This window comes from Scatophagus argus, chromosome 16 (assembly GCF_020382885.2).
Source record: "Scatophagus argus isolate fScaArg1 chromosome 16, fScaArg1.pri, whole genome shotgun sequence".
In the NCBI taxonomy this organism is placed as follows: Eukaryota; Metazoa; Chordata; class Actinopteri; family Scatophagidae; genus Scatophagus; species Scatophagus argus.
Window position 1 is genome coordinate 6644653 of NC_058508.1, and position 14089 is coordinate 6658741.

The window sequence follows — 14089 nt, forward strand, 5'->3', positions numbered from 1 at the left end:
CCCTCCCGGAGAAAATCACCAACATCATCTGAGTGACCAAGACATGAGACACCCAAACACAAAAGGAAAATCTATCACTAGTCCACAAAAGTTGTTGAAATAGCGGTCGGTTTGAGCTTTTGCATGTGTGTAAAGCAGACAGACAGAAACAAATGGTGGGACAGGGAGCAAAAAGTAGAGTGGGAGGGCGTAAAAGACAGATTATGTGATCAAGCAAGCGTAAGGCTTGTCTGGGGTGTGGACTTGAGAAGAGGGCAGGGTAAAAGTGGGCGGATGGGTAGTTCCTAGTGTTTGTGCATTTAGACTGCGAGTCTGAAATTAGTATCATTGAGAGCAGGAGGAATTTGACTTGAAGAGACACACAGTCATCAAACAGTAAGTCAGAGTTTGTTCCTGTGCTTTATTCAATCCCTGTGCTCTATAGCTGCTGCACAAAGAAAACTGCTTGTTGAATAGAAGTTGCTCTTTTGCTTCAGTGTTCTCTATTTTTATCCAAGAACAGCAAATGATGATAAAGAACAGAGTAAAGGCAGGTGTGTATTCCTCCCATATGTCTGTTCACCTTCGCAGACAACTTTGCTATTGAATAACAGTCCTTCATTTGTGGCCAGGTGAGTCTGCTTTCCAGGTGTGTTCAGTGGTCTTGCATCAGTTGTTGTAGAGTAGTGACTAGTTTGATGTGTCTTTTTTTTTTTAAAAGCAAACAAAAAAAGCACTTTTTTGTTTGCTTTTAACAAGGTCAAACCTAACCTCAGCAGTATGAATTCCATTTTGCGTAATGGAAAATATGCCACATCCAGACCAGATCTAAAAAGTCCCAGCAGCAGCTGTTCATGCGTCTTGTTTTCAGGCAAAATTTTGGAAGACCTTTGATCAAAGCATTCCACCAGCGTGTTTTAAATTAGAGCATCTAACTGCTGAGCATTTAACTTCACTTTTATTTCCTGCCCAGAAGTTGTTAATTAAAGTTTGCTCATCTGGCAGAGGAAGACTCGAGGTCGAAGCACTTCAGGCAGAAATTGTACAAATACTCTAAAGCTTAACCTTTAACTTCAGTGTTGCTCTTTGAAGGAGATGAAAAGTGGGAAATATTGGTGAAGATGCGTCAGGCATGACCACATGTATATCAGTGTGCCCCTGGTGCCTGGTGCCCCGGTGCTCCATGTCTGTATATGTGTGTTTTTGAATGTGAGAGAGACAAGGAGCTGTGTGTGTGTGTGTGTGTGTGTGTGCGTGTGTGTGTGTGTGTGGACCCAGCCCTAGACCACTCCCTTTACAGTGGAGAGAACAGCACATTCCAGATGTGCCTCTTCCTCTGTTCACACCCAGTGAGTGCAGCCTCCGTAGTGGATACAACCACAGAAAGCTTGCATGCCTGAAAGAATATACCACATAACAGAGATCAGATCAGTGATACCTCAGGGCAGAGCCACCTGCAGATGCTTACAGCAGTGGGGCCTAAGCGACAGAGGAAAGAGAGTGTTTTGAAGTATGTTTTGTGAGCTACAGTGTGTGATAACGTTTCGTAATTCAAATCAAGTGAAGGTGGGTGGGAGTGTGTGCGTGTGTGTGCGCGCTCAGGGGGTGGGGTGGTGAGGGGCTGATGGTGGCAGGTATTCTCTGCAGTTATTTTAAGGAGTGGCGGGTTTTCTTGGAAGACAAGCCCGAACTCATCTGCCTTCCATGAACTTCCCTCTTTCACACACTCTGCCTTTACCGGGCATATCCGTTTGCCTGGGATCAGCCCATTTTGTTCACTGATCTCTGTCAGCACAAATATAACACCTCTCTATTCCTTGATAGGGACATTATCTTGCTGTCTATTTGCAGGCTTTTCACTGGGAGCGTGTTGGCTGTAACTCAAAGTAATTAGAAGTTGTGAAGCCACGCCCTGAGTGGGTGCCAGGTTTTGGCCTTGCAGCTCTGTATGAATGTGTTCATGAAGATGTGTGTGTGTGTGTGTGTGTGTGTGTGTACACTTGGAGCTGTCATTTTGAAAGGCTGCCTTTCTGAAAGCAGTCAGGAAGTGTGGAGTCTTTTGTTATAAACCATTCTTTGAGCTCGTATAAGCTGCCTGTGTTGTGTGTGTGTGTGTGTGTGTGTGTGTGTGTGTGTGTGTGTGTGTGCACATCTTTGCACGCCTTTCTTTTATTAGGTTGAGTTAGCCCTCCAGTTACATTCATCCTGTATAATAAAGGGTGGAAAGTGGTCTAACGAGTTTCCTCCTTGTGCCTCTATCTCTCCAGCACAGTCATCATGCTGATTCTCCTCGCTGCCATCTTTGCCCTTCACATCATAGGCATCATTCTCCTCCTGGTGGCCACCATTGACAATGTAAGTAATTAAATTCTGCTGTTTCTTAATTGCTGGAGTTTTATTTCCATATACCTGCTCCATGGAGCACCACCACCTCCCTATACAGACTCCTTACAGCCTCCAGCCTCCAGCGTAAATTACTTAGCATAATCCCTATTTTCTCTCTAGTGTGCATGTTAAAATGCTGAAAAAGTTCTGTGTTATCCCGTCACTTGCTGACAGACAGCAAACAGTCACGCCTGATGAGTGTCTGCACTTTCATCACTCAGGGCCTTCATTCCTTCTCTGTCCGCTGTTCCTCTCAGGGCCACATTTTTGACATTTCTGGGTGACAGACGGACCAGCCATGGTGTCGTCACCCGGTGCATTTCTGTGTCTGTGTGCATACTAACTGCAAGCAAGGTGTTAGTCAGGTTGCGCACATACACATGGAAATGTCTGAGATTCTTGTGAGACTTGTGGAATGCCGCAGTGACAGGTGGAAGTGCAATCCTGCCTCTGATTTTTGCCCCTTTACCTGCAGCTGCCCAAAATATGTGTCAGATCACAGAGTGAACACACAAACTATTTCCTCATATTCCTGTCTTGAAGTCTCCCTGCCTTAGTTCTGTTTCTTTCATTTTCCTTTGGCATGCAGAAAGAATGTTCACATTTGCAGCAAAGCAGTAACATAATTTGAAATGTAACAATTTGCCACCTTTTCAGGCCTGGTGGATGACGGAAACCATTTCCACTGATGTGTGGGCTCGTTGGATATACGAGAATGGAGTCTGGAACTACACTGATCTTCCCACAGGCTCACACTACCCACAGGGTAAGCCGCACACACACACACACAAAAATTTTCCTACAATTTTCTGCCACACATTAAGATTTAGCATTTCTTGCACTGCCTTTATTCGATGGCTGAGACTTAAAGCTCCTGGAAACCTGGCTCTGTTTCTGATCAGATTTGATTCACATGAACTCAGCAACACACCTACTGTCATCGGATTTTGATTTAAATGTATCTAAATCCTGATTGGTGCACACAAGCAGATTACATCACCTTTTTTTTTATTTCTAGCAAAGCCCCACCCCCCTCAAACCAAGTAAGCTAAAGAAACTCCCATGGAATCACCAGAACTGTTCCACCTTGAGCAGAAAATGGTGTATTCGTGTGGCATCCCTGTGCTAATAATACAAATCTGACTGAGAAAATAGGTTTTCAGGGCCTTTCAAGTCTATGAAAAAGAAGTGTTATACAAATGTAGCTGCAACCTTATATAGAGCCATTTCTTTTGACATTTGATACAAGTGACTTTTTCCACATTGCCAGTTAAGATCAGTGTGAGTTCAAAGACCAAAGACATGCAATTGTGTAGAATAACTTTAAGTAAAGCCACATCTCCTCAGCCTTATGTACAGTGATGTTTGGGATAGTTTTGGTTATACAGTAATTAAAACTTTGGATCTTCAAACTGTGCAGAATATGTTTGTGTTTACATGGCAGCATAATTAGCATGTTTTAAAATCCTAAAACACTCATTTGAACCAGATTTGTCCCACCCACACAGTGCGACTGCCACTTTACTGTGTCTTGGGTGTGTCAGTCTCATTACTGTCATCTTCATTGTGTTTCCCTCTCTCTGGCTCCCCCTGCAGATTACCTCCAGGCAGTGCAGGCCAGCTCAGTGCTAGCTTGTATATTCTCCATCCTTGGCATCTTTGTGTTTGTGGCTCAGCTCTTCACCCTCAGCAAAGGACAGAGGTTCACCATCTCTGGCATCTTCCAGCTCCTGGCCTGTGAGTATAAAATCCTCCTGCCTTGTTTGATTTCTTCCTCTCTCTTTCTCTGCATTGTCCTTTTCCTGCCTTGACTGTCCTCCCTCACCGATGTCCACGTGTCCCTCATTCCAGGCCTGTGCATCATGATCGCAGCATCCATCTACACAGATCGCTTCCATCGTGAAGAGAAGTTCGGTTGGTACGGGCACTGCTACATCCTGGCGTGGATCTCCTTCGCTCTCACGTTCATCTCCTCCATCACTTACTTTGTGCTACGCAAGAAGACTGCATGAGAAGGACACTAAAGCGAGCTCCAACCAGCCCAAAACCTTCGACTGGATCTACTTTATCAGCTGTAATCTGGTTTTTGTCACAGATAGGTTTTGGACATCACATTTGAACTGTTTGCGTATATGCGGCCATAGATTTAACAGATCTGTTGATCCTCTCAAATACATACTAGTGCTTAATTGACTCTGCTGTTACAGATGTTAGAGACTCACACTTTGTGGGTATTTCTACAGTAAAAGGCAAACTTAATCAATCACAGTTGTATTTGAGTGTATTTTCAACTGGATTTCTTGAGGGCATCTAAGAATTAAGAATATTTTGTTATTAATTGAACAAAATTTGCCTTAATGCATATCAGATGCTATGTTAAATTAAGATCTATCAATATTTCTGGCTTGTAACGAAAGCAGATTGAAGTGTCAACTTTTTTTTGTACATTTAGATATGGATATGAGTGTTGGATAAAAAGGGGTGAGTTTATTATTTTAGTTTAGTGGTTTTATTGTTATTTTTGTGTCATATATTTGCTCTAGTCTTGTTTTCTAATGTGCCACTAATTAAACAGAATGTAACCACAACAAAAAGGCACTGATGTTCAAAGTACCTGGCAGAGCTGTGCTGTTTTGAAGTCTTACAAAAAATCCATTAATACGTCACCTGTTATAAAATCAATGATATAATGTGGAGTTTTTTTCCCCACCATGTTATTGAATTGACAGTCCATACAAAGCATTTTGAAAATAAGTCAGAGTAACGAACTTCAAAGTGGACAGACTTAAAATTTCACTCATCTAATACGTATGATTTTTTTTCTTTTGTTTTTTTACTATTTCAAATAAATCAGCTCAGTCAAATATAATGTAAATCCAACCGTGTCAGTGAAGCACATCAAACCATCACAACTTTTCATGTACTTTCACTCTTTGTCAAATCAACTGTTTCCTCCCAGTGTGACAGAAAGGGAGCAGCCTAGGGATATATAACGTGTAAATATGGTTTCCTTCCCATAATGCTCGATGTCTAATGCTGTTTTTATTTTTGCTGCTGTTATTTCTCATTATAGATGACAATGACCATAATTTTTACAATATTAAAACTTGATTTTCAACCAGTTAGCAGTTATTTTTTATTTCATCGCCATTTGTCGTGATTAGTTGTAAAATATTAGTTTATGTCATTATTACTTTAATTATGTTTTAGTTTCTAGTTTGTTAAAATGACTTTTTTATCATTCAAGGCTTGCAGACAAAACACTGAAATATTTCATGCATTCCAAATTTATTTTAAGATGTCTACAGTGTAAATAATGAAATTGCAAATGCTTTCTTGTAAATAATACAGTATATGAAGCATGATGTTCAGTTTACAAAACAGTGGTTGTTACTGTGATTATTTTCATAGCTGATTACTTAGATTCACTGTATCACTAGACTGCTGCTTATGACAATTCAGAGCACATGACAAGACCATGACAGACATCAAACTGCATTGCCAGGATCAGCACAGGTCTCCCAGTCTGATCATAACGGGTGGGAATACATATTGGAGTTCAAAGGGGGCTGTAATCCTCCTCTGGCTCGTAGTGGTTCTCCTGATGTTCTGGCAGGGTCATGTGGACAGACGGGATGGGTGACGGGGACGGAAGGGAGAGGCGGTGGAACGGAGATGCAGGTGCAGGGTGAGGGGGAGGAGGAGGGAAGGAGTCAGAGTGGTGGAGAGGCAGGGAGTGGGAGTGCGTGAGCCTCGGACTGGAGGCTGGAATCGTTGTTGATGGGGGCTCATAGTAGGGAGACAAATGGGATATCCGAGGGGGAGACGGAGGACAGGCCAAGCTGACGGCTGGGTGTGCGGGTGTGTAATAAGGAGCTGGTGGCAGGAGCCCCACAAAGTTAAAGCTGCAGGGATTGAGGCCAGAGTTACGCCTTGGTCCCACCATCAGGACCTTCTTGGTGTAGTTGTTCAGAGTGGAGACGCCGGCCGACATGCAGACAGTAAAGGCAAACCAGGCCACGCTGATGGAGACAGACAGGAGCAGGAAATCAGCATGCCATTAGATTGTGTTTCTGTGCAGAAGGTGTTTATATGTATGTAACCAAGTATATACTGGGTCAATTCAGACTTTGACCTCAGCAAAAGGCAGCAACTTTGACACTGGAAGAGCATAGTCTCCTCCTCTTTTTCTTTCAGCTTTTCAGAAAGCATATAGAAAGCTTCTCCTCCCAATCCCTGGGTGAGGGCCACGCATTACATCTCAGCACAGTCTACATAAAGTGTTCCTGTCAGAACTGCTTCAGTGCATCTTGGCACTGATTCTACATTGTACGATAAAGGCGATCATGCAGAACAATTCTGTATTGATCTGCAGTGAACCTTCTCTCTAAGGGGGCAAGTGGATCCAAACCATGAAGGCAAAATGTCCTCCGCAGCAAAACAGAGCCACCAGATCCCTTCACTGTAGCGTTCAGGCTGTACATCGTACATGTCATGAATACGGTGGAGGGTGATCCCTTTATTCCACACCTGAGAAAGAGCTTTTCCTTACCTATCACACTAATGCACGAACATCATCAAACAGGGTCATCAAACGTGCATCGCAGACCACAGTTTCCCACCCTGTTTGCTGATGTCTTTCCCACTGATTTATATGCAGATGTCACTTTAGTCTTTGTTCCTACTGAAACATCAGTCAGTTGATCTCTGTTACTGAAGCTCCTCCCATCCGCATCCCAGCAATGAACACTCACTTTCAAAGTCACCTCGAACTTTTCAGAAACAACTGAGCCGGCTCGCCATTTCTATACACGCCACAGAGCAGGACTAGATGTTAACTACTGCACTGTAGCATGCAGTGCACCTGCGTGGAAGCATCTGCATCTGTTTTTCCTTAAATTTATCATTACATACACATACAGATGTGCGCGTGCGCGTGCACACACACACACACACACATGCACGCCCCTTCATACATTATTTACAGAAAAACACATATGTTTAGAACATACACTTTGCCATTAGGTCCATGTGGATTTCAAGAAAGCTCTTTTTATTTTAAATGGTTTAATTAATTTTGACAAGTGGGATGATTGGAAATTCATGGAAAGTTTTTAGTGAATGAGATTTTGTAGGTCCAATTTTTTTGCAAAAAAAAAAAAAAAAATGCATTTTCTTACATTTTCAATAATTTGATTTGCCTGTGCCAACCAGACAAAGGTGAGGTGACAGCTGAATTAAAAAGTAAAGACAGGAAGAAATAATATTAAATGCTAGGATTCACACTGTTGTAATACGCTATAAGACTGCAACATACGCCATACAGACAAAAGTATTGGGACACACCTCTTTATTATTGAATTCAGGTGTGCTATGGAGTTTATTTCAGGGGTTGTGCTCAGTCCCTTAGTTCCAGCAAAGGGAAATCTTAATGTTTCAGCATACCAAGACATTTTGAACAATGCTACACAATATCTTGAGGAAAGCCTTCCCAGAAGAGTAGAAGCTGTTATAGCTGCAAAGCTGTCTTTGTATTTAGAATGCAATGCCATTAAATGTCCCTGTTGGTGTAATGGTCATATGTCCCAATACTTTTCAATACTATATAGTGTAAGAACAAAAACAGTATTTCAGAGTTTATTCTGTGCAAATTTTCTGGTGTATCATATAATATGAGGTTTAAGCTCTCTCAGCTTAGAACTACCCAAAGAATACAAGAGCATGCAAGGCAGGACACGTCAGAGGGGCTACATCTCCCAGACGACCAAAGTGATCCAACAGCAAGACTTGATGGAATTTTGAGTGGAAATGTTTGTCAGGGCTGTTCTGCTTTCCCTGCGAACCTGACCCAGATACTTCACTCTCATTCACAATAGATTTAAGTTAGTCAAGGACCCAACAGGAAGTAAATGTTTTGCAAGTAAATTCACAATCCTAAACCTTTAATCCAACGTGGTCCAAGTCTGAATGGGAACAGCTAAGGATCTCAGCATGCCTGGATCTTTGTGACTCAATGAGGTTTCAATCAGGCCGCATGTGTATGTGATTTTAGACGACAGTTTGTTTAATGAACTTACTAGAATGCCCAGGAGTAGCCATAGCTGTGAGGCTTGAAGTCTTCTGGTCCCATTGAGGCAGTGGTCTGAAACACCTGCATGAACATCATGTGACCCACCATCCCAAGGAGACCTGTGAAGTCAGAAGAGGTAAATACACCAAACTGGTTCAATCATTTTTAAGGAAACTGGTCACGCCGGTCACTCCGAGTTGTTGCCACAGTGTGATTGAAATATTTTTCTATAAAAGTACCTCCCAGGACTGTGAAGACAGCAGCAAAAGCGTTGAGCAGCTGGCCCCAGCGTTGCGTGGAAGGGAACCAGGCCCTGATACACAACTGCACAGAGAGCAGCGTGCAGCTGATTAACAGCAGACCGATATACATGAGCTCCATTGACAGTGACAGCCACATCATTGCTGCGGAGGGAGGAGAAGAGGTTGAGCACAAAGACAGATGATGGTTTGGATTTCAAACAACCATGAACAAAGTGCTCACCAAAATGCAGGAGAAAGTGATGAATATATTTACCTTTTTCAGAGCCTGGAGTCAACGTGTAAAACCCTCGACACTTCTCCTCTAAAAAAAAAAACAACAACAAAAAAAAAACAGATGTAAATGTAGCGATAGACTTTGGAAATGTAGATATTTGTGCTGGAAAGCTTAGCAAAGCATGTTAAAGTAATGTGTTTCTACATTCATAAGAGGAACTTTATACTGCACATTTAAATGAACACTACAGACAAGTAATTGAATGAATAACCAGATTGTGGCAACAGTTTACAAAGTGTTTACATGGCCTGAAATAACCTGATGGGAGATTATAAGATTTATTTGGTATAAATCTGGATAAATGGAGCCTGCAGGAAAGCACTTGTCAGAGTGTCTCCTGTTGTTTTTGATTTTTTTTTTAAATTTCAGTTATTAATTTCACCATGAAAGCTTTCTGTTTTCATTCCCAAAATGTGTTTTTTCCTATCACTACTACCAATGCCATTTAAAAATAAATAGTCAACCTGTTTTTGCAGTAGGTTAAGCTTCTTTGTGGCTTGTTTACCAGTGTGTTCACAAGACAGCTGCAGTAATCAGAGTACCGTACTTGGCTCCAAATTACAGTGGCCCATAAGCTCAACATGCTGCGACTTAAGAAAACTGATGAAAACAGACAAGGAGCACAAGGAAATGAAGAAAACATACTTGACTTGACAACACATGCACACCATTTTGAGAAAGACACTGCATAGCAACCAGTGTCAAGCTGTTTGCATTATATTTGGTTGTATTTGCTCACATAGCTGTGTTTTTTTTTTTCTAAATGCCACTGTCTGTGTTGAAATCTTATTGCTTCAGCATACCAAGACATATTGGATAATGCTATGCTTTCAACTTTGTGGTTACAGTTTGGGGAAGGTACTTTTCTATTCCAGTATGACTGTGGCCCAGGGCACAAAGCAAAGTCCATAAAGACATGGCTGGAAGAGTTTGGTGTGAAAGTGGCCCACACAGTCCTGACCTCAACCCCATCCAGCACCTTTGGGATGAACTGGAACAGATATTGTGAGCCAGACCTTTTGGTCCAACATCAGTGCCTGACCTCACTATTGCTCTACTGCACGAATGGGCAAAGATTCCCACTGAAACTGAAAACTCTGAAATCTTGTGGAAAGTCTTCTCAGACTCAACTTTATTCATGTTAGCTGGTGAGTTAGCTGGTTACTTTGTCTGGCTGCAGACTGGTCCTTAAGAGGTAGAATACAGCGGGTTTCCCAGCTGCAGCCAGAAGGGGATGTAAGTGACAGTTGTCTGTGGATTCATCTTTAAGAGAGACCTCTTACAGCTCCAAGTAACCATACAGTCCATTTTTATAGCCAATTGAAAAAAAAATTCAAATCATATCTCAACAATAGTTGGAGCTCCTCATAACAAAACACATTCATCACTTCATCAAAGGGGAATTACAGCGACCCAGCATGTGTGTATGGTGTATGGAAGCCCAAGAGGCAAGTGAAGAAAAAAAATCTGCTTATCCATTTTCAGTCTGTCCACACACTCTAAACGCAGGCCATGACAGTAGTATTACATAGCTTGGTAACTCACAATATATACAGGATGTTGTACATTGTGTTTAGAGTGCATTTAGAAATAAAAACTTGCTCAGGAGAAAACATTAATATATTTAGTCCTCTTTCAGAAAAGTCGGGTTGTGTCTCACTTAAGCCTCTTGTGGCTGAAATGAGTATTACAAGAAAATCACCTGTTTTCACAGATGGATTAAAAAAAAGAAGTTGAGAAATTGAAGATTGATTCTCACAATTGTTTTTCTCACTTTCTTATCAGGGCTTCGATAAGGATAATAAGGAAGTTTGCTTTCATCATTGCCAACCATTAATTACAAAATTCAGACTGATTTAGATAACTGACCACATTTACTTGATACTTTTGTCTGCACTTCGGTATCGTTCAAAGTCAGTCCTTTAAAATCAGTTGCAAATCAGGAGCAAATGAGACGGTGAAAACCCAGCCGATGTTTGTGAATCCTATTAACCTTTCTCTCTTTGGGTTTCTAATCCATAATTGAGTCATGCTGTTTAAGTCTAAATCTCTGTGAGCAGAACACACACTGATGATAATCCTCTTTGGGCTGAGTATATACCCAAATACACACACACACACACACACTCGTATGCGCAAATTAACACACCTAAGGCCTCAATTCATATTATCGCCTTGGATTTCCTCTCGTCCTGTGACCTATTTCATTGTCTATTGCACTAGTGCCACAGTTATGGTACCATTTGTTTCACTTCCAGTTGCTGTGCCAATCCTTATTTCACCTTGGGAGTATTCTCTACCACACACACACACACACACACACAACCACACACAACCTGATCAACACATATGACCAAGGACATGCTTTTGAAATCCCTTCAAATGATACTGATTGTACGCTGCAAATACAGCTACATGTATTACTGAGGTCTGCTTGTCTGTGCTTCTGTATAGATCTCTGTGCAAATCCCGAGTGCTTTCATTTATTAATTTTCTCTGCTTACTAAATCCTTTTCAGGGTCACTAATGACACATATGGGCTTTTTTCCTTTTTAAAGGAGCTGATCATCTTTAGATTTCTACCCCATTTGTGACCCGGGAGAAGTTTTATTGTCAACTGACTGGACAGGGAATTTATTTTCTCACATTCTCTCCTTTTTAGCCACATCCTACAGAAATCAATAATAAGTTCTAAATTTTTCAAATCAGTCTCATATTTTGACATATTTTTTCTCACCCCATGCGTCTGTGTAGATGTTCTCTTCACAGGTGATGAACAGGCCAGTATGAAAGGTGGGGAAGACAAAGCGGTCGTCCCCGGTCTCCCAAAAGAACTGGATGTTGGAGGAGTTGGAGACACCGGGAACTGGGATGCAGTTGCTGTGCTTGGTAGACGTACAAAGTGGCTTGGGCACCTTCTGTTTCCCCACGCACCAATAGGAGGACATGAGGGCCACACCACCCAGGAAAAGAGACACAACCGTCTGGATAAAGGAGAGGCGAGGGGAACGCATCTGCTGCAAGAACGCCATCATGCAGGGATAAATTAGGACTTGGGCTGGTGGAGGAATAGTACGGGATAGAGACAAACATATCGGACATTAAGAGGTGGTCAAATATGATAAATATCAAGGGAATGAGTATCTCACTGTTAATCTGCTAGACTTCTGGTGCACCTCCACTCTTGCACGTCACTAAAAATATCACCAGCCTGTTATTAGTTTCCAAGGAGAAGCAATTCTGGCCAAGATGATTAGTGAGGCATTTGAAAGGGAAGGTGCGGGGGAGCCATTGGTTTTACATGACTAATCACATTTTAAGAATGAAAATAAAGTGATAGAAAATCAGCACAGTATTGGCAATTTGTGGGAAGACAGGCGGGTAAATCAAAGTGGGGAAAAAAAAAAGAGAAAAATTGCTGTCACAGTGGAACCTGACAAGGGGACAGATGATCAAACCAATACCAACCACAAGCACTTAATGAGACTGAATAAAATAAAATAAAATAAAATAAAATAAAAAATAAAGGAGATTAGACCTGTCCTTTGTTTTGTGGTCGGTAAGTAAATATTAATTTTGATAGCTGCATTTTTGAAGTGGTACTTCTTAGCCAATCTTTCAGCACTTGCTACAACTGAGCACTTGACATTAAGCAGTGAATTAAATTCAATCGAAGTGGGAGGAAAAAAAAGCACTCACCTTCTTCAACCTCCCTTACTTTGTCCTCAGTCCCTTCATCGAGTTAGGCTTGGAAGGAAAAAGAAACATCCGGTCCTGCTCCTCCAGCCTCCTGCGCTACTTTTCGCTCTTCATCAGAAAGTGAGAGTGATGGAGGATGTTGGCCATCACACTGACCCCTGCAAGCAGTCTGTCTGACTGTCAGTCTTTATGATCAGACCCCAGCACGACCCAACACAACTGTGACCACATCACACAGACACGCACACATGCACACACACTCCCCTTCTTTAATCCAGCCGTATAAATCCAAAACAGACAACTCTGTTCCATCTGTTTTCATTTTGATTCCTAGACTCAATTTGATCTATTTCTTTCACCTCTCCTCTTATCTGCCCCGCGGGTTCCAGTGATTTCCAGCCTGTAAAAGCATGCAGCACCTCTTGAAACTCAACGTGACCTTGAAATGATGAATAGACTACATATGTCTGTTACACATTAATATGGATAATACTGTGTTGCAGTAATAAACACTGTAGAGACAAAAGTAAGACCTCTCTGTGGGGATGTTTCAGGGATTGGGTTCGGCCCCTTCAGCACACCAAGACATTTTGGACAACGCTATGCTTCCAACTTTGTGGTAACAGTTTAGGGAAGGTCCTTTTCTATTCCAGCCTGACTGTGGCTCAGTGCACAAAGCAAAGTAACACTTAACACTGTTAACTATATAAAACTGTATATTGTATATTTTTTCATACAATTGAACTGTCCATTTTCTACTTCCACTTAGATGGAAGAGTAACAGGAGGTACATTTTTAAACCATTTATCAATTATTTTCAGCTAACAATTAATTTGAAGTTAACCATTTTAGCCAACTATTTACCAATTATACTAAAGGGTACTTCCCCCCATCAGGTTCAGCTAAGTACTTCAATTTATCCACTTTTACTTTTAGCTATAGGTACCTGTTTTGACTATTTATACTTTTAGCAATTTTAACTGCTTTTCCATTGCTTGTGGCCAACGGTTTCATCATCTTTAGATATTTCACCATTTACAGTAGCTATTACTTTTAGCTATCCATTTCAATTGGCAGCTCATTATTTTGACTTTATATTTTTTGCTCCCTCAACTTTTTATTAATAATTTCAGCTTCGAACTCTGACCATTTAAGCCATCCTTTTTTTTTTAATTAGCTATTTGAACTTGTTGCTAAATTTCAAACCTTAACTTCTCTGCCACTTCTTTTTGAGGACCTGCATTCATATTTTATGACTGCATCGTGACTGTGTTTTAATATCTACCTGAACTTAAGGTAAATGAGAGATTTTATTTTTAAGTTTCTACTTTTACATTGAAACTGCTCTAGAATTTTTAAGTCATTTTCATTTTTAAGTGTTTTTTTGGGGGGTTTTTTTCCTCCGGACAATGACTGACA

At 41.3% G+C, this 14089-nt stretch overlaps 2 protein-coding genes across 3 annotated transcripts; one reads left to right on the plus strand and one right to left on the minus strand.

The window, feature by feature from the left end:
- Positions 1-220: 220 nt before the first annotated feature.
- LOC124072736 (epithelial membrane protein 2-like) lies at positions 221-5487 on the plus strand. The gene is made up of 5 exons (XM_046414364.1): positions 221-375; positions 2247-2334; positions 3022-3130; positions 3961-4101; positions 4216-5487. Exons 2-5 carry the CDS (start codon positions 2257-2259, stop codon positions 4374-4376), a joined length of 489 nt encoding a protein of 162 aa, XP_046270320.1. The 5' UTR covers positions 221-375; positions 2247-2256; the 3' UTR covers positions 4377-5487.
- On the minus strand, positions 5179-13808 carry LOC124072735 (germ cell-specific gene 1-like protein). 2 transcript variants are annotated; one of them, XM_046414363.1, is made up of 6 exons: positions 12671-13808; positions 11709-12029; positions 8951-8998; positions 8674-8838; positions 8442-8553; positions 5179-6386 (listed from the first exon to the last, which is right to left on the minus strand). In XM_046414363.1, exons 2-6 carry the CDS (start codon positions 12004-12006, stop codon positions 5924-5926), a joined length of 1086 nt encoding a protein of 361 aa, XP_046270319.1. In that variant the 5' UTR covers positions 12007-12029; positions 12671-13808; the 3' UTR covers positions 5179-5923. The 2 variants fall into 2 exon arrangements, with proteins under 2 accessions (XP_046270319.1, XP_046270318.1); XM_046414362.1 differs by having other exon boundaries at positions 11709-13808.
- Between the last annotated feature and the right edge of the window lie 281 nt (positions 13809-14089).